At 49.6% G+C, this 23,741-nt stretch overlaps 2 protein-coding genes across 3 annotated transcripts in view; both read left to right on the top strand.

Annotated features, from left to right (window-relative positions):
* Positions 1 to 179: 179 nt before the first annotated feature.
* On the top strand, positions 180 to 1,858 carry mEFTu1 (mitochondrial translation elongation factor Tu 1). The gene has a single exon (XM_089573737.1). The coding sequence runs from the start codon at positions 326 to 328 to the stop codon at positions 1,736 to 1,738; it is 1,413 nt and encodes a 470-aa protein (XP_089429863.1). The 5' UTR covers positions 180 to 325; the 3' UTR covers positions 1,739 to 1,858.
* A 378-nt stretch (positions 1,859 to 2,236) lies between these two features.
* Positions 2,237 to 23,741, top strand: part of LOC149363805 (mediator of RNA polymerase II transcription subunit 15-like) — a 136,878-nt gene continuing 115,373 nt past the window's right edge. The window contains exons 1-3 of one of the 2 annotated variants that reach the window (XM_089573738.1): positions 2,237 to 2,339; positions 2,890 to 2,977; positions 5,963 to 6,014. In XM_089573738.1, the coding sequence (XP_089429864.1) occupies positions 2,269 to 2,339; positions 2,890 to 2,977; positions 5,963 to 6,014 (211 nt within the window). In that variant the 5' untranslated portion in view covers positions 2,237 to 2,268. The remainder of the gene's footprint in view (positions 2,340 to 2,889; positions 2,978 to 5,962; positions 6,015 to 23,741) is intronic. The other variant, XM_089573739.1, reaches the window with a different exon arrangement.

Genomic DNA, 23,741 nt, shown 5'->3' with positions numbered 1-23,741 from the left:
TGTAAGCGCTAAAAGCAAACAAACTTTCCAGCTATTTTTTCTATTGTAGTAAATAAACCTTTGTAAAACCGCGATTTAATTGATTTATATATGTTGTGGTTGTTTCAGCACGATTAATTAGCTCATATACGACAGCTTGTATTTGCATTTAGAACTATCCATAGCCAATTCCGCTTCCGGCTTCGCGCAAACTCGCGGGGGTATGGCGATGCGGCGTGGTTGAGTTTTGGAGGTGAAACGCAGACACCGTTTTTTGCTGGTTCTGATTGTAAGTGCGCTGAATTTCTTCCATAAGGAGCGGTAGCCGCACTTGCTCACTTCGACAATGGCGAGTACACTCCTGCAGCGGTTGGTGGGCAGCACGCAGATACCCTTGAAGTCGCTAGTCGGCAAGCAGTGCTCGGTGCCCAGCGCCTCCCGATTATGGATCGCACAGCGCTTCTTGGCCACACCGACGCCCGCGACGGCCAAAAAGGTGTACCAGAGGGAGAAGCCGCACTGCAACATCGGCACGATAGGTCACGTCGACCACGGCAAAACGACGCTGACCGCTGCCATAACGAAGGTGCTCGCCGAAGAGAAGCTCGCGGCCGCGAAGAAGTACGAGGAGATCGACAACGCTCCCGAAGAGCAGGCCCGCGGAATCACCATCAACGTCGCGCACGTCGAGTACTCCACAAGTAACCGACACTACAGCCACACCGACTGTCCCGGTCATGCCGACTACATCAAGAACATGATCACCGGTACTTCCCAGATGGACGGGGCCATTCTGGTCGTGGCTGCCACGGACGGCGCCATGCCGCAGACCAGGGAGCATCTCTTGCTCGCCAAACAGATCGGTATCGAGCACATCGTGGTCTTCCTGAACAAGGCCGACGCGGCCGACAAGGAAATGCTCGAATTGGTGGAGATGGAACTGCGTGAGCTGCTCACAGAGTTTGGCTTCAAGGGGGACGAAGTGCCCATCGTCACGGGCTCTGCCCTGTACGCGCTCGAGGACAAGGATCCGGAAATGGGCAAGCAGGCGGTGCTCAAGCTCCTGGAGACGGTGGACAGTTACATCCCGACGCCCGTGCGCGATCTCGACAAGCCTTTCCTGCTTCCCATTGAGGCTGTCCATTCCATTCCAGGTCGCGGGACGGTGGTCACGGGCCGGCTTGACCGCGGCACGCTGAAGAAGGGCATGGACTGCGAGATTATGGGCCACAACAAGTTCATGAAGTCCACCGTGACGGGCATCGAGACCTACCACAAAATATTGGAGGAGGCGCAAGCGGGCGACCAACTGGGTGCCCTCATCCGCGGAGTCAAGAGAGACGATGTTCGTAGGGGCATGGTCTTGTGCAAACCAGGCACTATTCAACAGCACGACCGCTTCGAGGCGCAGGTGTACGTGCTGAAGAAAGAGGAGGGAGGCAAGGACAAGCCCATTCTCAAGTACTACCAGCCCATTGTGTACTCGCGAACCTTCGACTGCGCGTCCAGGGTGTTCTTCGAAGGTCGCGATATGGTCATGCCTGGAGAGGACGCCAAGTTGGAGATCAGGTTGCTGAAGCCCATGGCGCTGGAGCAGGGTCAGCGCTTCACGCTCCGCGAAGGCCACGTTACGGCTGGCACCGGCGTTGTGACGAAAATCTTGCCCAACTTGAACGAGGATGAGAGAAAAGACTTGAGCAAGTCTCAGAAGCAGAGAGAGAGAGAAGCCCTGAAAAAGGCTCAGCAGAAGGCGTCGTAGGGTGCCGGACTTTGATTGCGCCTAGTATATTTGACTAAGGCCACTGTAGATTTTTCCCCTTGTCTTACGTCTCATTGTTTGTGTGCCTTGCATTAATAAATAAAAGTCATTATTACCTTAGGTGTCGGTCTGTTCATGTTGTACCACAGCGACGTTGCAGGTTTGGTACTGACGTAGATCATATGAGGCAGCATTTAAAAAAAGAAGTCAGGTATAGTTTCGTCTTTACGAAAGGTATTGAAAGACTATCACTACGATGAAACTCGGTGTTACCCTATCGGTGTTTACAGACACCTTGTTCCGGGTCGAAATAAGTCGTTCCCGGTTCGTTGCATAACTGCAGGGCGTCCAACATCAAAAATGCGCTAACCGTGTAGCGAAGGTGCAGCCAAGGTTCCGCACTAAAATTGCAGCCTGCGTCTGTGTGAGGTATAACGAAAGCGATCCGTTACTTTTTAAAAACCTGTACATTTTTGTGCGACGATGACTTTCGGCTGAGGGGGCGCTACGGTTGGTATTAAAGGTTGGCAATGGCGGACAACGCGCAGGGCGATCAGAGCTGGCGGACTCAGCCGTTTCGGCAGAATGTCAGGGGCAAAATGTAAGTAAGCGTTTCGAAAAGTCTGAAAGCCCCGTACTTGACGCGTGCACACTTTCGCACAATTATCGACACGAGTCAGGCCGCACTCGTGCTTCTTTCGGTAATGCTGGGAGCGGCGGTTCACTGCGTGTGTACTTTTTTTTTCTTGTAAACAAGGAAAACCGCGGAGTTACGCGAGCTTGTCGCCGATTATATAACATCTACACTGTCACTGAATAAAACCGCAGCCGATGGTTGCACCGTTGAAGATGAGGTGTTCTCTTCGGAGCGTACTTCAGCTCGTAATTGTGCTCTTTGCGAGGTGAATACCCCTGGTCGGCATTCACGAACGCTTCGGCGTCGTTCCGTTGCTTGGTGCTAAGCCGGCCGCCAGCATTCTGTAAATCTAGTGCCGCGGGTCGCCTGCCTACTACTAGTGACAGCGTGTGGTGTACTACAACAGCGTTACAGCGGCAGCCTGCCTGAGTTTAGCTTTAGTGAGCTTAGCCTGCGTGAGTTTAGCCTGCGTGAGTTTAGCCTGCGTGAGTTTTGCATTATTCTTCTATTTCAGTGAAGAAGCTATCCGTCAAGCGGCGAATCCGACGTTTCGGAGCGCCACGGAGATGGAAAACCATGTATTTCAAAAGGCCCGATCCAAGGTGAGCGGTTGAAAGGAAATCCATGGCGCAACATTGCCCATAGTCTTGAAATTAAAACAATATCGCGTAATCTTGCGGAGGGATAAATTCTACTTTCTGTTCGTAACTCAAATAACAGCAGCGGAAAGATATGTTCAGTTATTAGTACTTCTCGTGGTTTTAACCGGCGTCCGGACGTGCGGAAGCAGCATTGTGCATTCTTTAGTTCTGTTTTGCTTAGGTGTAACTGCCATTGTAAGGCCAGCTCTGTAACTCTAACCTTCAGTGCTCCTACAGTTGGCATGCTCTAAGCATATTTTCATGCTATTGGCAAACTGTGTTTGTTGTCATGCGACAGTGACATCCTTGTGTCGACTAGACTCGATTTTGTCTTTCCCGGAGCCTTCAGCACTTGCTTCATAAAGTCTACGTATGCAACACATTGCAATCAACGGCATGTGGTGATTAGTTGGATGCCACAGCACACTGCTGCATGGAGTGCTGCAGTCCTTGTTTGGAATACTCTGTGCCATGGTCGTAATTATTTTTATTCATTTTAAAACTGTACTGCTTGCATCCTACATTTTATGCTCATTTGTGCGTTATAAACTTACAAATTAGTGTGCAATATGAAATTGATGCCTAAACTTTGCTGTTTGTAGCTTTGTGCTGCACTCTAGACATGTTGGGTGACCTGCCGAGTGAAATTCCCATAAATTTTCATATTGCCTCTGCGTTTTTAGTGAGTGCAGTAACAGTCACTTTTGGCTTTCATAAAGCGGCCTCTGTGTAGAAGCACTTGCCCATTCTACGAGCTGTATGTGTCACAGCAGTCAAAACGTCAGGTGGCTGTCTGCAGTACAGTTGTCATGGTATTTCTGAGTGCATTTGGCATGCGGGTAGTGGCACTCGTCTCCGGGTTAAGCAGAGTAACTGTCTTGCACACAAAACAAGCGATAAAAGCCGTTGTTTTTACGTACGGCAGTCAATTTCCAGCTGAGAAGTGTGGGCAATTGGCTCACGTGTCATCTTGAAAAATTCGTCGACGGGGCAGATGCAAGAAGTTACGCTATTGTTACCACATATCTGTTAAACCGTATGCTTTGCTTCAAACATTTGCATTGCTTATGGAAAGAGTTTATACTTCTTGCTGCTGGAACCTCACCACTTTACATAAGAACACTTGTCTGCTTGTGTTACTCTGCTTTCTTTGAACCAGTTAACAAATCTGGCAAACAGTAAAGTGTCACTATCGACATACTGAATGCATTTGGAATCGATCCCAATACCATGTCATTCTCTCATGAGTCCTTGGAGCTTCTCCACTATGTTAGTATACACTTTTTATGCCTTTGTTACATGGTCAGAGCACTTCCTTTCTTTGTATACATTACTAATTCATGCCGCATAGGTCCTTAGAAATCATAGCATAATGTTTTAGTCTACATAAAGCACTGATCAGTTGCTTGGTGCACAGCCTTAGGGCAGGTGTTGAATGAAGCGCGATGCAAGGCTTAAATTAATTATTAACATGGTGTATATGCCCTGTTACTTTGGGGCACAAAAAGTAGGCTTCCAAACAGGCTCTTGACAGCTATAAACCTCCATGGGAAACAACTCTTGGAAGATGGATTTGTGCCATTGAATCCTTTGCTGGCTGGGAATGGGGTCAGCTGCATCCTGAAGTGTTATTTGTGTAGTGTTTGGCCCCTGCGGTGACATTTATGGAAGCGATGGATTATAAGGAAAAGGTGATGCCTTTAGAAAATGGTATAAAAGGAATGGATGAAAGAAGATTAGGGTACTTAAACTGCCCAGCTGGGGGAAATTGCTTGCAAGGCAAGAAAAATATTATGTTACCAATACTGTTTTTTTGGTTGGTTAATTACATTGCTAAATTGCTGTGCAAGTTGAAGTAATGCAGTATTTAGAGAAATTAAGTTACATTGCAACTTTTGTCACTCTTAGAGCTTGTTCCAAGCATTGTTAAATTGTCAGTTAAATGTGGCAGCTTGCATGTTGCATAGACTAGTGGGAAAAAAGAAATTGTTAGCAATTACATCCATGGTAATGCAGCTGGTCCACCCCAGCTGGTCCACCCCATGGTCCACCCCAGCTTGTCCACCCCATGGTCCACCCCATGCTCCGCCCCATGCTCCACCCCATGTCCTACCCCATGCCCCTCCTAATGAAAAAATTAGTGCTAGCATTAGGTGGTAGGCATGGCAGGATGGTCATGATGCTGACTATGAAATTTAGACCGGGAACCTTTGCCCAACTAGCACTATAAAACATTTTTGTTAATATTGTGTGATAGAGGAGAAATGTACTGCTGTTATGAAGATTGTTGTTGTTGTGTTGGATTTTATGGCACATAGGCAACTAAGACCATTTGCCAAGCTCAAGGTAATCTCGGTGCACAACCTAAGTGCACAATGTGTTGTCGTGTACAACTGCTTGGCCGCGAAGTGCTGGTCATTGGATCTGAGGAATCAGAATCACGTGTCGTTCAGCACCTGTTGATAGCAGATGTAACTGCTGCGGCTGTGATGTGTAAACTTGTGAATTCAGTACTTGCATCAGCTGTCAGCTGTAACCAAATGGTGGGCTGTCCTGCTCTCTCAAGCTCAACAGCTAGCTCACTGCAGTGTTGTTGGTTTGGAAGCCATACACTTGCATGCTTTGGTTAATTCTAATGATGGCAACTCAGCTATGCAAAACGGTCATATAGTTTAGCTATACTCTCATGCTATCTTACTGTGTAGCATGACCTTACGAATAATGAAACAATCTATCTTTTTGTGTGAGCTCTTTACATAGTTCGTGGTTTACGTAAAGGTCACAGTTCACAATACAAAGCTTTCTTGCCTTGTTGCTGTGCGAGACCCTGGCATTTTGTATAAAGAGCCTCTGAGCTGAGCTCGCATTGGCTTAGTAACATTGGACATTGATTTGATGCTGTGTCGGCAAGTCTGACTGATAATACCCTGTTGGGTATGATTTCAGGATGAATACCTGTCGTTCGTCGCAAGGCTTATCATCCATGTCCGGGAAATGAGTGAGTCATGCTTAGAGTATATGGCACTTATACTCTCTCTGACCTTAGAAAAAGCGTTGCGGTGCAGCACCAGGTAGATGCTGGACAGCGGCCACAATGCCCGGTGTTGTCACATCTGCATTTCAGGTTGTGTCTGCTAGTTTTAAACTGGGGGAAGGATGCTTTTTTCAAAAGCTGGGTTTTAATGTAGATACAAGGGCTCTGCGTTTCTTTTGGAAGTTCAGTGCAGGATAATGCATAACATTGTACAGATACAGTGTCATCATTGAAAATATATACCATCGCTTTTGTCTTTGTGTCCTTTGAACATACTCTCCAAGAACACACATGCTACTTACATACAGTATATTAGAATCAGCATGGTATGTCTTAATTTCATGACTTATCAGGTGGAGTGGTATCTTGGGTGAGGTTTTCCATCTCCAAATAAAATATCACAAAGGTGGTTGTAGCTTGCTGCTGCATGGGAAAAGTTATACCTGTCATTTGCCTTAGACATGGCAGAAAACAACCTGACAAGTTAGGAGATTCAGATGGGACTTGTGAGCGGTACGATCTTGCTAACTTTTAGTGAATCAGTAGTTCAGCGTAATGTCATGTAATGTCATTGTAATTGATCGTGTTTTCTTTGGCAAAATGGCATTAATTGGGCTAATGCACTGATTGTCTCCTGTACTGAGTGAGTCACTTACACGTCCAGCAAATACAATGGGGTCCATTTGTTGAATAAATCCGAATGCTTTGTTGCAAGCATCAAGGCATTCACGGTTATGCTGGGTCCGCACTGTGCACAAGAGTAAGAGCACTGACAATTGCATCTTCACCTTCTCTCCACCAATGAATGTGAAGTGAGTGGTGTGTGTGGCTTCATCTTGTCATAGCCTTTGCTCGGTGCTATCACTGTGGTAAAGTGTATGCTCTGCTGCGGCTGGGTGGCAGTTACTCATGTAGGCATTCGGTCAGTGGCTAACACATGCCAGTGTGACTGCATCTTCAGCGTTTGCATTTCAACAAGAATGCGATGGTGAAGTGCATTTGCATAGATTTCAAGTTACAGTGAGGAACTTGAAATGGAGGAATTGGTTAGAACACAGCATTAAGCACCCCTCAACTAAGTCTTGCTTTAAGGCAGTGAATGTCGCACTTTATTGCCTTGTGCTGACCCAACAGGTTGCTGCACCTGACCATTGTGGAAGTCACGTGCCTTACTCCTCACCAGTCAGTGAGGTGAAATGAATGAATTTGGCTTCTTTGGCTGTCGCATTGTGAATAGCAATAACTCCTGATTCATATGGGATGATACCTTTTATTTTTTGCCAGTAATATTTAATCTCAAATGACTTCATAGTGCCAACAAGAGACATTTTTTGCTTGTGAACAGGAAATCACAATGTTTTGACATGGCAGACCATTCCCACAAGAGAGCCATGCGGCACAGGAGAAAACCTATTTGCTATTGTTACTTTGCTTCAGTTATCCTGTTCTCTAAAGTGCAGTGCACCTGCCACATTTTCTTTAACGTGATAAGTCATGATTTTACTGTGAAAGTGGCACTGAAACTCTTCTCTTTCTAGCTATGCCGATTGAGCTGCAGTAGCTATAGGAGTCTGTATGTGGTGGAAATATGCATGGCTCTGGGGAGCTGGCGAGCTTTGAGAGAAAACTTGGGGAGATTTCTTGCATCTCCGTAGTGTGTTAACGAGGTACATGTTGAGCTTACAAGGAGCTGCGCTTGAGCGTCAGTGGTTGAAACTGCAACATCTGGTTCTGTTCCTTGGTTTAAAAAGCGCGTACACACATGCTGAAAGTGACTTCCCCGAAAGCTAGTCTCACCTGGTGAGAAATGCGCCACATGTGAGAAAGGTTTTAACGCCGCCTTTTATTTTAGAGAACACGAAGTGGTGTCATTGGCAAGACAGGGCGGCACAAATGTCTATGACACGAACTCTGTGTGACCATTTCACTTTGACACTGATGTGTTACTACAGAAGTGGTGAGGTATATACCGTATTGTGCGTTTTTATTGTAAAGACTTTCAAAAATTTTCCCGCCTCAACCGCTCGATCGTTTGTGGCGAAACTGCGCACAGAGCTTGCACATTATGGTAACTTTCGTATCGTAGCAAGTTTTACAAAGGTACTTGCTTAGTTGAGCCGTGCATGATGCGAAATCGTAGTTGTCTGCGTAGAGATCGTCGAACCAAAACCCGCAGACGCCGTTTTTTCGCTGAAGGGCGGCAGTGGTGCCATCTGTTTTCAGCAGTGAAAAGCGTCACGACAAGGCGCCGAGGTAGCCGAGGTGAGCGTTGCATGAAGCGCGTGCCTACACTGTACGCGTGCCCTTTGAATATGCCGTTTTTTTCGGCTAACTGAGCGAAAAAAGATATCAGAACAACTGATTTAACGAGGCTTTACCTTTCAGGTGATGTTATTTGCAAAATCGCCGCGGCACTTTGTCGTGACGCTTTTCACTGCTGAAAACAGATGGCGCCACTGCCGCCTTTCAGCGAAAAAACGGCGTCTGCGAGTTTTGTTTCGACTATCTCTACGCAGACAACTACGATTTCGCATCATGCATGGCTCAAATAAGTAAGTACCGTTGTAAAACTTGCTACGATACAAAAGTTACCGTATTGCGCAAACTCTGTGTGCAGTTTCACCGCAAACGATCGAGCGGTTGAGGCGGGAAAATTTTTGAAAGTCTCTACGATAAAAACGCACAATACGGTACATGGCTGTTGGAATAGCTCTGCTGTCTTGGGAGAAAGTGCAGTCGCTGCACATTTTTGCTCATAGCCTGGCCTCTATCCTAATGCCAAAGTTGTGAAGTCTGTAGACAGTGTCAGTGCATCGCAGCACTGTCTGTAGAGTATTTTCATCAGGTGGGACTTGCGAGGAAACCAGCATTGAACACGCCAGGCATGTGCACTTGTTCTATGTGCACGTCACATTCCAGTCGGGGGCACCGTGCCCTGAAATCAACAACTCTGTAGTGTGGCTTTATTCATAGTGTGGGGCAGATATGCGTGCTGTCAGTATTTTTTATGAAAGACTTCATATACAACATGGCTTTATTGTTACTATGGCGAAAGCTGGGTTATCCTACATGAAATGAAGATGGAACGCTTGATGTGGTTGCTGTGCTCACTTTCATGAGGCGAAGGAAACAGTTGTTATTTCAGTTTGTTTGCAGCTGTTCTTCAAATTACTGCTGTCAGCAGTAAAACCTTGTCTACAAAATAAGCTGCTCTACAGCATGATCTTAGTGCCCTTATCTTTGAGCTTGCATTGCAGCTTTAAATGCCATACACCAAAATGCCATGTAGCCAAATACCATTTTGCAGAAAATCTTTAACCACTACGATAGTGTGTTTTATAGTTTACATTCGTGTCTGTAGTTGATGCTGGAATATGAACAGAAAATATTGTGGATCTGCTGAGATTGAAACCTGCATTAACTGATACCCATGATTCATGCGTCGTAGTTATGTAACCATGGCATAGATCTGTTTCAATGCTTCTATTCCCTGCGCTACATATTTGCATGTAACTCGCTGTTGGGAGCATGTTGGGAGTAGTCAGCATTGCTTTTAAAAGTTGTTTCTGTTGACGAATCTACAAAGGGGTCAGAACATGATGCGACATTTCTTGAAACTATCCATATTGATGTTAAGGGCATCAGTTGCTGATTTCGATTGCATGGTTGGTAAACTGCCTTGAAGTGGACTGTGCGTTGCTTAATGCTTTTGACCTAGTGCTCTAATAAACGGTTATGAAAAGCACCTGACAAAGAACACACGCACGTCTGTTTGATAATGTAGCATAAGAATTTGTTCAGTAGTCTACTTTTTTTGTTTCCTTTTTTTTGTGTCGTTTATGATAAAGCAGTACCTACCAGCCTTATCCACCACCATTCTGAGCTCCCTTGGGAAACCATGTTCACCTTGCTATTATCCATGCTTTCTGTTGCTAACGTAAGCAGTTTTTCAGGGAATTTACCTTATTTTTACCTCTTGTTTCCTGCGCTCTGAAGGAAATGCTCAAAAGCCTAGTAGGAAGCAAATTTTTGCCCAGTCAAGCATGCTAATAGCTGCTAAATCTGAATGAAGTCGGGAAATTCCAAGGTCGCCATTTTTTTTCATTATGCTCTGCAAATTTCGAATTTAAAATTTTTTGCTTGCCCGTGGCTTAAACGGCGATTAATTTTCTCCAATTAATTGGCATGAGTTTAAAGAAACAATTCTGCTGGCTCCAAGCGACAACTAGTGGTACTATTTTCGTTTCGTTCCCATAACTTGTACCTCTTTTCGTAAGCACTCGTTTCACGTTAGCATTCTCCCGCGTGAAAAGACCAAGGCTGAAATTTTTACTTGTCGAGCTCAGCGGTCGCTAATCGAAACGCAGTGCGGAAAGAAACTATTAGTTTTCCGCGTTGGAATGCGCCGGCTGCGTAGCTGCATTTGAAAATGCCGCTCGCGCCGCAGTGTCGCCATCCGGTGGTAAGTAGTGATGCAGCTCCTATTTAGTACATTGTTCTTCCGCCAGATGGCAGCTGCGTCGTGGCTCTGGGCTCCGCGCTGGGTGGCTTTCATGCTGTAGCCGGACTGATCTCCTGCATCTTCTCAGTCGCGTTGATTATGCACTTACATTTCGATTGAGATTTTCAGTCTGCAATAACTGGAAGAAGGAGGATAGAAGTGTGAGATGGCACTGAAAAAAAAAAAAAAAAACAAAGGGAGAAAGGAACGCTGAGAGCGGAGAATGGTTGAAATCGATGCATTTTGCTTCTTTTTCTTACATAAATATTACGCGCCGGAGAGCATACAGAAAGAAAAAAAAATGGAAATGATAGTAAGGGAACCGTTTGCGCTTCGGTGTAGCGTCAGCTGGCGGAGCTGCAAGCGTCGTGCTGCTGCAATGTGGTGTTAGCCTTCGGCTTGGTCGGGGTGGCGTTGCTCTAGCAAAGTGAATGTTTTTACCACTTACCTGTGCGATTGTTACTTTAAATGCGGAAAAGAGTAGTCTAGCAGGGTAGTAAGTAAAGAGGGGGGGGGGGGAGTTAGTACTAATGTCGGACAGCTGTTCTCAAAAGGTCACGTGACTAGCATTGGCTAGTTTCCGAACTACCTGGCGCATTGGATGGCCGAATGCCTGGCCTAATGTCCGGCTGACTCGTATCGACTTGCTGCGGGAACATTTGCCTAAATGCGTTCTCACCGGCTGTGCTTGCCATTGGTTACAGATTACCGCGCCTTTACTCTGCTCGTTGTATTTTTATGGGAGCTCCCGTTAGGAGCCCGCGTGATTTTATTTTCTCGAGGTCGTGTGTTTTGTCTGCTACTGCTACTTACCTATTATTCTTGTTATTCTTTCACGCTGGAAACATGGATAACCTGCCCTGCATACGCGGCCATCTATGCAGTGTAACCGGCACAGGGTCATAGGGTCATGTTTGTTATATGCACTCATGAAGGCATGCTATTCAAATGAGTCTTCGCCCGGATTGTTATCGAGGTGAGCTCGAGGCGAGGTGAAAATCTGGCGTTCAAGCCCCATTGCGTTATAAAAAAAAAAGTGGAGGGCCAGTTAATCAAGGCAGGCTTAACGAAGGGTATAAGCGCGTTTTTTTTTTTTTTTTAATTCGTTGAGAGACGGTGGGAAGGCAACGAAGAAGGGATGAATGAAAACGATGTGGGAGATGATGGAAGGCGGCAAGGATTATGTTTCAGGGCGCCAAGCTTAGCGAGTTCGCGCCCGCGTCGTCCGGAATACGTGCCACGCAAAGCTTCGCTGCCTATTCACTGCCTGTCCACTCTGTCCTTCCGGCGCCCTGGTTTGGGGAGGGAAACTTCTCCTCAACGTTACCGCCCTTGAGGTGGTGCACCCTTCACAGGGGGATCTCCTGTGCGTCGCGAGAGGCGGGTCAGTTTCAATTTGGCCGTTTTGCTAATCCGCCCTGGACATCCGTGAGGCGACGCGGATGTCGCTAGCCACCATTGAATATCGGTTCACTTGTGCGCGCGCGCGTGTCGCAGAAAAAAAAAAGAAAAAGAGAACTGAGTGGGAGGCGCGGAGGAGGTCATTAGTGACGCGACGCGGTTCTCTCCCAACCCGAAGAACCAGATGGCGCGTTGCTAACGGCTGCCGCCGCGCTTGCTTCTCGTTGCGTTGTTTATTTTCGATGCAACGTAATGCGCCCCTTTCTACCTTTTCAGTTTTCCCGCTTTGCCCCCTCCTCTCGTCTCCCTTGTTATTCCGCGGTTCTGTGCTCCAGCGTTAACGCAGCTTCCGATGCGCCGTCTCCGGCTTCCCTTACAAAATACCGCTGCCTGCAGTTGGCGCAGTTTTCCAGCTTCAGTCTTTTTTTTTTTTTTGGGGGGGGGGGGGGGGGGGGTGATGGTCGCTCCAACAAGCCCGAAAGCCTGCGCGCCGCTCGCTACGTAGCCGGGGCCTCGCTATCAGATCTACCGCTCTGTTGTTCGTCCCTCCGTCGTCGTTGTCGCGTTAATTATTTGTGCAGCGAGCCGGATGCTGTTGTTGCGTTTCTTTCATCGCTCTCTGTTCTCTTCTGTTATATCTGCCCGTTTTGTTTTGCCGCCTTCCTCGCGTGTCCGCCGTTCTCCGATGACACTTCTCCACTTCCCTTTCCCCATTGCTCGCTCTTCGGGCGACGTGCTAAGAGAAAAAAAAAGTAGAAAAAAGGGGGGGGGGGGAGGGCAATAAAGGAAGCGGGGGTATTTATATAGCGGTAGAAGGAGAGGGAGGGGAGAAAGGGCAAGCGAGGATACTCGGCGCGCCGCCATTGGCCCGCTGGAGTCTTGACGTAAGCTGTGACGTCGCTGCTACGTCACGATGGTTCGGGGTCCCTCACCCCCGTCTCTCCCGCCCTCCGGGCCGTCCGCCGATCTCTCGCCACCTCTCCCTTGTTTTACTGTGCGCTTGCCCACTGAATTGCGTGCTTTTTTATTCCTCTGGCTTAACCACTGTAGCTTTCTTATTGGCATTTCATCCCCCCCCCCTCCGCTCTCCTAATCTTTGCATTTTCGTCCAAGCAATGCAGGACAGCTTTTGTAGTGGAGAAGCCTACAGTGTTTTGTGTCACGCGCCCCCGCGCCACGCTTGTGTGTTTTTTTCTTTAACTTCGCTTGGCAGTGGTGCTTTCAGCGGTGTGCGGTGTTTTGTTACGCGCCTATTATTCAGCGCGTGTTTGCACATGCTCCGTCTACTTGGTACCGTATGGTGCAAGCATATCTTGTTATCTAAAGTGTGGGCAGGCAAGTTCTTTCAGTTTCTGTTCTCCGGTCCCATCCAACGCCGAAAACATTATATTTCGCTACGCGTACGCTGTCGCCTGCCCTTTTATTTTTCGTTTCGTATAGTTAGTCGCGTTAGCTTCACCAAAAGTAGCGGGGTCTTGTTCGTATTTGAAAGTGCGTATTTACTGACGTGTTAACATCACTGCGGAGAATTCCTGTTGAGATGAAGCTTCGAATGGCGTATCTCAATTTGATCTCGCCCCAATTCCGCACCGCTGTGTGACTCTCGCGCGTAGAAAGGAGCAGGAAGCATCGCAGTGGGCAAATTCTCTAGTCGTCGCGGCGCAACCCTATCTCTTTTTCAAAATTTTATTACAGCTCACTCGGCCGTGAACCATACATCTGCGCACCTCCGCCGCGCACATCACATCGCACTGGTCACCCCCTTCAAGTTACTCGTCCACGTGCCCGTACCGTAACCTTTTCGACCTCTTTCTTTCCACGAGCCTTGTCAGACTGGAACGGCCTCTCCCACTCCGTTGCTGCTATCACCTGCCCATCACTCTTCAACGCCAACATTGAACTTCATATGTCATCGTGAAAAAATGTACAAAATTTTTTGATTACCCCACCCCTTATGTAATCCCCCGAAAGGGGCCTTTAAAGTAAATAAATGAAATGAAATTTCAGTGAAGGGAGTTAGCAGAGGGCAGACTCGACCAAGCCCATACGGGCTTAATTAGCGTTGCACTTCTCTACAAAGGGATCGCATGCTCTGTTTCCTCCGATGCTATGCGCGAAGTAGTGTGTTCTACACCCGCGCTGTGGCGGCCGCCTTGTGTTGGCGGCGAAGGGTAAAGGCGTCGGCACACTCGATTGTCGCACTCGGAAAAGGGTCCCCGCATGCGTCCGAACTTATTCCGTTGCCCATCACTCAAGCGTTCTTTTTGTCTATATACTAGATTATCGTTGTTATTTATTACGTCGGAAGATGGCGGTGAGCTCGTTTAGGCTGCTCTGTGTTACTTCAGGGTGGTTGGCTGCGGGTCTTGTGCATGAGCTACAAATGGGCCGACTATTGGCCGATCGTTGGCCGACTATTGGCCGATCGTAGGCCGATCTTAGACCGTGCTACAGGTGAAATGAGCTGTGAGCGAAGTAGGCTCATTCTCTGCTATAAGTAGGGGTTGACAGTGATACATGATTTGGCGTAAAGGTTTGGCCACTTACGAACCTCGAGGGTTTGCTTCACTGGCAGACCCTGAGGCTACATGTACAGCGAACGAATCCCAATGCAAAGCTACTTAAGGGCGGGAAAATGGAGTATATACAACTAGATTGGAGAAGTCCAGCACTGCTAGACTGCCTAGTTAGCTGCTAGTGCAATTCGTAAGAGCGATTGACAGGTGCTGGCGGTTGTCCCCGGTTTTCGAGCTCCGGACCGGGACTAATTTCTCCTCAGCTGCGAAGATTACGCCAAGCTTTGTACTGCATTTCCTTTCTTGCAATGTGGATGCGCCCAGGTGGATGTTAGTGGTGTTCGTTTGTTTACCTTTAGTTCCCCCTGGACGCTCCTTCTTCGCCTGGAATACCTCTCAGCAAGAGTGACGCGGCGCATATCCTCAGAGGCAAGGCGACGTGCGAGGCTGCTGCTGCTGCTTGCGCGATTTGCCCCATTGTATTGTATTCGGAGTTTTCTGGACCGTGCTGTCGGTGTTCTACGTCCCTTGAACGTACGCGGTTGTTCGCAGTTCGCGCCGTCGGATGGGAAGAAACGAGACAAGACGGTGCATCTGGAAAAATGCAGTTCCTGATTCCGTGTTTTTTTTTCTTCGTGTGTGTGTCTTCCGTCTTTTCCATCAGCCTGCGTGCAATCACTCCTGCGGCGCCTGCGCTTGGCGGGACCCCTTGACGTTGACTGAGCAGCGCTGTTGTGCGCGCGGAAGCAAGATGCAGCGTGACCAAGCAGACAACAGTAGTCTTTCATCTTTCTTCTTTTTTCTTCACTTTCCTTTGTAGTATATCTTTACTAATTTGGCGGACAATATTTTAACCGCACGCGCATATGTGGTTGAGTGCGCGTCGATAGGTTCTACGCGTCACACTCTTAGGTTCTGTGCGTTACATTCTTTGTCTCTTTATCGGTTTCATTTTCGATGCTGGAACGCGTGGTTCAATTCTATCGGTCGATCCATGTTTCTTCGTGGTGTATACGGCTCGAATAAAATTTAATCCGCTGCGAACAGTCGGAGGTATCGAGAGAACGAAAAAAAAAAAGGAAAAACCGTAAAGGCGCGGGGGCCGGGAACCGGGGGGGGGGCGGGAAGTCCCTGCGTTTTGAGTGGATTATCGATCGGGCTCTGCCCGCGACAGCAATGCACGTTTCGTTTCTCAGCTCGCGGCTCTTCGTCGGTTCTCCCGGTCCGGACATTTCGGTCGTTTTTTGTTTGTTTGTTTGTTCTGCACGCTTTTAACGTGAACGGTTCACAGCACGGTCGAAACAGTAACTAAAAACACGGCGGCACGTTAATGCGCGTTTCGTTACTTTCCAAGTCTCGTCTATCAGATTGAAAGAGATGACAGAAGTCGACGAGAACTCAAGCGTGCGATGCTCATTTTGTTGCGTGAATGAAATGAAAAGCGGTTTCGCAGGGTGGAGGGAAACTGTTCTCGACCAGTCTGCACGTAGGGGTGTTCCAGTTTATTGTAAGATCGTCTCGCGCTGTGTTGGTCGCTGGTATTCCGTATGTGTGAAGCTTACATATGAATTCATCTCCGTTCGTTTGTGTTTTTACGCAGTGGCAGTGTATTTGAAGTCTCTCAACTCACTTTTTTTTTCCGAGCAGGTTTTTACGTCGTCACTGCAGAGCTGACCCCGATCCAAGCTCTCACCTGTGTAAATATACAAGACCGTGCGTATCGTTAAAGAAACGCACGCTCTGTACACATGGCCGCGTACAGCGTGCACTGAATTCATGGCTGCGCAAGTATATACGGGGATGAGCTCTTATCCGTGATGTCCAGGCGATCTTCGAAGAAGGGGAAAAAGTACTGGACGAATGAGGTGGTGTGTAGCCTCTCACTGAATACATGGGCCTTCAAGCGGTGGAAGTGCATTTCTCTAGCAGTTGTAGCAGGCGTTTCGCGCGTGTGTCTGTGTTGTGCGCGATGTGCGGTCGCATGGAAATGACGCCTTATAGGGAGCAAGCGACGGCGAGAGCGAGGGAATCGAGTGCTCGGGCTCCGTGTTTTCAATTCAGCCGGAGCTGAATTCGTGCTTCGCAGGAATTTGCAGGCCCAGCTCGCCGGCGAAAAGCCGCGACGTGTAGCTATATAGCGGCGCAGTTGTGCGAGTTTTCCCTTTTTAAGATTCAGAGCACGTTTCCGTTCAGGCATCGCCGCCAAGCCGAAACTGAGCTTCGCTGCTTCTGCTGGGAACTCATTAAATGATTTTTCCCGCCGTTTTTTTTAATCGATATTCTTCCGCTTTTTTCTTCTTGCGTAATAGTGTTTGTGCTTCCACTTCCGTTCCCGTTCTCAATTAGATTAATGGGCCGAGTGAACGAATTAAGGAAGCCGTCGCGCGGTGGCTCAGTGGATATGTAGTGCTCGGCTGCTGGCCCGAAAGACGCGGGTTCGATACAGGCCGCGCCGGTCGAATCTCGATAGAGGCGAAATCCCTATATGGATCGCGGGATCATGGATGGCAGGCGCAAGCGTTCGAGAGTGCCTCGAATGCACCGACCGATAGTTTAACACTTCCCCTTCTAGCGGTGGGCGTCTTGTGTGAGAAATGCAAAGTAAATTGTATTGAATTGAGTTTTAGGTTACAGCATACCACGCCACTGCCGCCGACGGTGTTTACCCCGTAAAAAGACCCCTCGCACTCCTGCTGCTGGAAAACAAACTTCCTCTCTGAAACCAAAACTAAGATTCGCGGCATTCTCTTTTTGGGCCAGTTTGAGACTTTTGGTGCGCTTGCACTAAAACCCCCAATTTTGTATTTCTTCGATGTTTGCCTTTCCGAAGCCTCTCTTCGTAACTTCGAGGTTGCTCGGGAACAGCAACCTGGGTCGCACAAGCCGCTCCTGTGGCAGCGCCTGCCATCTCAGGGCAGTGGCGCATCGTGGGGACTCCAAACGACCTATGAATTGAAAGTACAGAATGACCAATTCCGCGTATGTGGGTGTATAGTGATATTAACGCTATCGACTCATACCTTTAATGCCTATCTTTCTCTGAAGCTTGCTCGCGCTTGAAAACCGTGGCTCGAATCGAAACCGAAGCATTAGCGCACCTGAAGCATTTGGCCTAACCACACTAAATCTTTTTTTTCTGTGCGTTGCCACACCTATAGGCAAGGTGTAATGCCCCCTCCCCCAACACACATGTACCTTTATACCGGGTGTTTCAGGGAAGACTTGTTGAGGGGGATTCGGGAAGCAAGGGGGGGGGGGGGATAATACGGTAGTGTGAGGTGAGTTCGTCACTGGAGCAGCGTTGCGACTGAGCTAATATCGCTAATATCAGCGCTTCTCCGGCGAACTTAGTCTGTTCTGACTGTGTATATGATGGACAGTGTTCCTTTATAGTAATGCAAGACCATCTCTGCGTTGGCTGTTTGGCCTTGGCTTCTTTAACGATGGCGGCTGTCGTTTAGGGATTTCATTTCCCGAAGTGCTTGTCGTAATGGGTGCGTCCACTCGCGAATATTTCCCGCGTGAACTCAGTTGATTGAATGCTTTTTGACTACCTAGGGACGACCGCGTTTCGCAACACTGCGCAACACTGCTCGCAGGTGCGTTTTTTTTTTGTTTCCGAGATGACCGATGTGGCGTCTCTCCCGTCGCTTGCTGTTCGAGCTCGTTTTTTATGTGCACGTTTTTTTTTTTTCGCGCAGTGTCAACACGAACCTTCCAGCTTTGTATAGCTCACAACCGCGCGCTGTATTTACAGTCGCTGTTCGGCGCTCAGCGCCGCGTTGAGCGCGGGTTTTCTTTGGCTCGTTTACGAGTAGGGCAGGACACGAAAGGTAGCCCCGGACATCGCCCTTCCCGAACGAGCGGCTGTACCCAAAGGAACGGAGAAAATAAACGGGGTGTGTGTTTATAAATGGTCGGAGACGAAGTGAGGCCGTTCGAGCAGATAAGGAAAAAAAGAGGAAATTCTCCGCCCAATGGGAAAATAAAAGTCCGGGGAACGACACCGAGGGAAATTTGTTCGGACAAAACGGCCGCGGCGCCTGCGCGCGCCAGCGTTCTCGCTCTGACGTCACCGCGCTTCGTCCGCTCTGGTTTTGTTCTCCCTAGTGCGGGGGGCTCCTGGCGGGGCGGCCAATGGCGAAGCGGGGAGGCCGCCGGTGAGGGCGAAAAACGGGAAGGCCCGCGCATGCGCTGTCGCTGTGTCTCTCCCTAAGCGAAGGAAAAACGGCCGCGCGTTTGGGGAGAGAGAGGGATCGCCCTCGCTTCTCTTTTTCGTGAAGGAGTGGAAAGGAAGTAAAATATGAAAGAGGTGAGAGAATGAGTGCAAGGGCAAGTGCCCGGACGGCAGGTCCTCACTGTGCGAGTGTCGGGAAGAATAAGAGTTTCGGGAATGGGAGGAGGGCATTAGGGAAGGACGGGCGGCTCAGGCGTTTGGGGAAGGAGGGAAGCGTATTGCGTAATAAGCGCGGGCGAAGGAACGACATGGAATCCGGAGGGAAAGGGTCGCGATTGACAGTCTTTGCGACCGAGAGAGAAGGAAAGATGAAACGGCGAGCCTGGCCTTTTTTTTATGGCCGTTCGTCTGTTTACGATGAAAACCGTGCGTGCGCGCGTGTGTGTGTGTAGTTTTACCTAAGGAACGGGAGACGGAGGAGGGAAAGCAAGCATAGGACGAGAATAGGAAGAGGTGAGGATGCGGAGAGGAAGGAGGGCGCTTCGTCGGAGCCGAAGGGAAGGAAAGGAACGAGGAAGCGAGCTTGCTCCTCGTTTCCGGCAAGAGCGGGCAGCGGGATGGCTTGGAAGAAAAGGGGGGGGGGGGGACGTGCGCTGTGGCGAGGGAGAAAACGGAAGCGAGACGAGTGTGGGGGAAAGGGCGGCGAAACGGAAGTGCGCGCCTTCCCTGAAGAGAGTGGGAAAGGATAGAGAAAGGGGACAGTGGTGGGGGAATGGGTCGCGGGGTGGGGGGAAGAGTGTATGTGGTGGAGAGGGTGGCCCCGGGGAGAGTCCCGGCTGGAATCTCCCCGCTCGCGGTGCCGCTCTCGCCCCACCAGCGTGCGTCGACCCTAGCGCGGGGGGTTCGCGCCTGTTCCTGGCCTTCGGGAGCGCCTGCTGCTGCCGGGGCCTGCAGCGCCGCGGCGTTGGGGCGCTCGCTGCCTCCGCTGCTGCTGCTTCTGGCGCGCCCGGCGGCGCCGTGCTGTGCAGCCTCCGCTCGGGGTTCTCCTCCTGACCCCCTCCGCGCAGTGCGGCCGGGATCCCGGGATTATTTTGCGTGTCTGCGGCGAGGAAAAAGACCCAAGGCCGCCGTCTCCTCTTCTGCTGCCTCCTTCGGCCCGAAACACCCATCGCTCCCACGCTGCCTGTTCGTCGTCGCCGCGTCTTCCTCATTCTTAGTGCTTTATTTGCCCCGCGCTTACCTTTTATTTTCTTGCTTTCTCTGCCGTTGTGTTGAGCGCTTTGCCGCCTGCTCATCGTTGCTCTTTCTGTTTTGTTTGCTTTCTTCGACCCCCATATCCCTGGTGGTGTTGGTGGCCTTCTCCGTTTCCGTCCCCCCCCCCCCCCCCCCACCCCGTCTTTATGGTTGTTTGTTCCTCATTTTCCCTTTCTGTGCTTTGTCTTGTATCGGTGTCTTGTCTTTGTTTTTGCACGCCCTGTTTTCCCCAGCTTTCCCTTTTTGTGGCTGCAGGTGGAAGGAGAGGTGAAGGTTCCTGCCGCTCGACCAAGTTCCGCTGGCCCACATTGGTCGACGGGCTGTTTTTTTTTTGCTTCGTCTTTCGTGCCTTTCGTGTTTCTGCTCTCTTGTCTGTAAGGCTCCGCTGGTCTGGCTGGGTTTGAAGCTGCTTGGCATTTTGGCCGGGCGCGCAGTGTGTTTTTTTGTTCAGGTGCACTTCTGCGCAGGCGTTGAAGAGGTCCAGGCTTTCCCTTAGCCCCCCTTTTCTGTGGATTCTTCCATTCATAAGTATTCTTTTTCTTTTGTTTGGACAGTGCACCTTCCTCTCCTGTCATTTCTGACTACCCTGCCGGAACTAATTAGTAGTGCCCTCTTGTACCTGTCCTTGCGGCAGTTCGTGTGCTTTCCTTTGGACGGGTTAGTCTGTTTTTCTCTCATGATACGTTGTGGCTTCTGAAGGTCCGTCGTGCCCTTAGAACCTTTCTGTTGCCGGCTATTCCTTCTCTTCTAGACAGTCCCCACATTCCCCATCTTTTGTTTATGTTGGGAATTGAGTTCAGGGATTTGCTTCCCTTTGTTCCCTTGCTCTTTACCTTTCTGGTAGAGTGCTGGGATTTGTCACTTTGTACGCTGCAGTCTTCTTTGTTGGTTTAAACGTTCGTTGGTTGTGTACTACGCTGACGCGGGTGCCTAGGCCTTGCCCCCCCGTGCGCTGTTTCCTCGGCTCTTTCGCCTGTTCCTGTTAGCCGTTGTCTTTTTTTTGCCTTTTTTCCCCAATTGCCTCCGGATGGCCCCTGTTTGTGGCAACCTTCCCCGCGGGGGCTGGCAATTACAGGAGGTCGCCGCGGGAAGCTTCCCTATTTCGCGTGGCCGTTGCCCCTTCGCCTCTGCGTCAACCCTTTTTCCCCCTCATTAGGGACACGGCGTCCTCTTTGCAGCCCGCGATTCGCACGAGCACTTTTGCTGGGCTGGCTGCGTCTTCTGTTTAGTTGATAATTTTTCGTTTGTGCTTGCCCCATTGCATCACGTGATGTCTTTTTCTCTAGCATGCGCATACTGGCCTAGCACTTTTTAGGCAGTCTGTTGGAATTGGTCGCGTCTACTTTCTCATCAGAGTAGCACGTGTTTCGACGCACTTAACTGTCTTCCTTCCGTTCTCTGCACGCGTGGTGATTAAAGGGTAAGGCTTTCGGGCTGTTTTGCTTCGTGTACTTCGCCACGTATTACGGAGAAGAGGCGATCGGTGTTCCCATCGGGTTGACGGAGGGGTTCGGGAGATTTTAAAGGCAACACGGGATGGCAGTGAAGCGAGGTGGGTAGATGAGATTAGGGAGTTTGCGGGAATAGGGAGACCGCGGCTGGCGCGGGACAGGTTTGAAATTCGTTTCAGCTCCGCAGTGGACGTAGGTGTGAGGGGTTTATGATGATTGCATTCTGGTGCGCCAGCAGCCCGTGATGTGTAGGTTTCAGCTGGAGGTCTCTTCCCTCGGCACTAGTTGGGCGCCCGCGCCATTTCTGCACTACCAGGAAGGTGACTGCATTGTTTGTTCTTTTTTCGCGCGCTTTACGCCTTGCTCCACTTACGTGATAGCCAGGCACGGGCCCCCGTTGTCCAGTTCCGTGATCGAGGACCATCTTTCTGCGAAGATATAAATAACTATTAATGAAAGTCTGTGTAAGGAAAGGCGCCTTGACTCTTTCGCTCGAGGTGCGCGCCATATAATCAGCGAACGGTGTTTCTTTTTTTTCGCGCCCGAGTGGTTTTTATCGATTTCCTTTCGGACGCCGAGAAATCTAAGGGACGAGAAGTGTTCCGAGGGAGAACGCGATGTCGCGGCAGCAATTTTTCCGAAGCCCTTTGTTTACTTAGCACTTCCCAAAGCTCCCTCAGCCGCCGTCACTCTCGCGTCCGAAAAGGGAAGAAAGGGAAAGATAGTAAGCGAAGGTAGCTTTCCAAAGTGCGCGCTGCTCCTTCGCACCCTCGGAGTGCTGTTCTTGGTTCAGTTGCAGTTTCTTGACGGGGCATCGCGTTTTGAGTGGCACTTCGCGGGCGGCGTCTCTCGATCCTCCGGGAAAAAACTTTTCTCCTTCTCACTTCGAGTGCACTAGCTCCGGGCGCTGTGAAGGAAAAGTGAATCTGGTCTGTCAAGAAACTTCGTGTCGCGGTCCGCCTTCTCTCTCAACCTCTCTCTTCGCGCTGTTCTTGTTTGCAATCGACCCGTGGTGTATATATCGACTCGCGCATGGTGTTCTAGGAAATTTTCAATAGGCAGTCCGTATATTGTTGATAGAGCGTCTACTGAATTTTTTTTTTCTGTAACGGTAGGGTCCTCGAAGCTTATGAACAAGCCGCGTCGGGGCGTTTCGGAAGCGACTTTCCTGCCGACTACTTTGGTGCGGCCACATAGCGACGGCAGCGTCCCTTAGCGCAAGTCGTCGGATGTGTTCGTCCTCTGCGGCTGGGGCTTGACGTCATCTCCATATTGCTCGCCGGATCTCGTCGCTATCTCCTTTCTTTTTTTTTTCGCTGCAGTGTTTGGCGTGTTCTTCGCTATCGCTGTGCTGCCTGGGGCACCTTGTGTCGCCGTGACCCCCACCCCCTTCCTCCTGTCATATATCGCTTCTCGGCGTCCGCCAGATCGATACGGGCCGGCTTTGGAGGAGCTCGGGAATTCCCCGGCCACCGTATACCTACTCTTGTTTTCTGACGGGGCCCAGCTGTCCGTCGATCGGTGCGAGTTGGGTGGACTCGCCGCAAAGGGGTAGAGTGCTCACCTTTGGTTGGCTGAGTTTTCTTGTTGCAAGGAGTGCAGTGTCATTCGGCGCAGCCCACCTCGCCCCTCCCGCCCCCACTTTTTTCGATTTTTTTTTTATTTTCCTCTACGGTTTCGTGAGTATACCGTCTGCGATGACAGTGTCCGGAGAGCAACTTTGCACTTGCTCTGTCACATTTCGCATGCGTGCTTGATGCCATTGTTGTAGACTCCTGTTGGCGTTTTAGTTTTTTTTTTTCAGTTTTTCTCGTTGTTGCTTTTGTGACCGTGAACCTCTTTAGCGTTTCGCTCGTTTCATTTTATTCGCGGGTTTTCTAAACGAGCGCGTGTGCTATTGTTTGCTGATGTTATAGTTTGGGTTCAGCGCAGAAACTCTTCCCGAAGGCATCCCGTTAGAAAGCTCACTTGCTGGATTGTTGATGTTTCTTTGGTTTCGTTAACAGGTATTTCTTGCGTCGCTAAGTCATCAACGAGATATGAAAGAGCTAAAGGAAGTCCTAACCCACCCGAGTAGGACCCCGGTATTGGTGTGCCGTTAGTGAAGACAGAATTCCCATCTTTAGTACTTTAGGTGAGCATCTGCTCTTAGTCATCGTGTCCCTTTTATCTTCTGCTCGATAGCAGTTATGATGGGGGGAAGGGGGGGGGGACTTTAGAATCAAAGGGAGAAGAGTTGAGGGAGAAAGGAACGGTGTCGGGAGGGACGGAGGGTTGGCGGTTGTAACCCGTGGTTTACCCCTCCGCATTCTCCTCCCGTGCGCGTGGCAGTTGATCGACGGCGAAGATGACCCCTGGCATTCCGTGCTGCCCTGCCCCTCGCTCCACCGC

The sequence above is a fragment of the Amblyomma mixtum genome, chromosome 2, assembly GCF_055824585.1.
Source record: "Amblyomma mixtum isolate Tamu chromosome 2, ASM5582458v1, whole genome shotgun sequence".
Taxonomy (NCBI): domain Eukaryota; kingdom Metazoa; phylum Arthropoda; class Arachnida; order Ixodida; family Ixodidae; genus Amblyomma; species Amblyomma mixtum.
The sequence above is the reverse complement of the archived record's forward strand: the minus strand, read 5'-3'. Positions and strand labels throughout refer to the sequence as shown.

Bases quoted from the DNA above. Each gene is read 5' to 3' on its own strand.
- mEFTu1 (XM_089573737.1), top strand. From the start codon at position 326: ATGGCGAGTACACTCCTGCAGCGGTTGGTGGGCAGCACGCAGATACCC.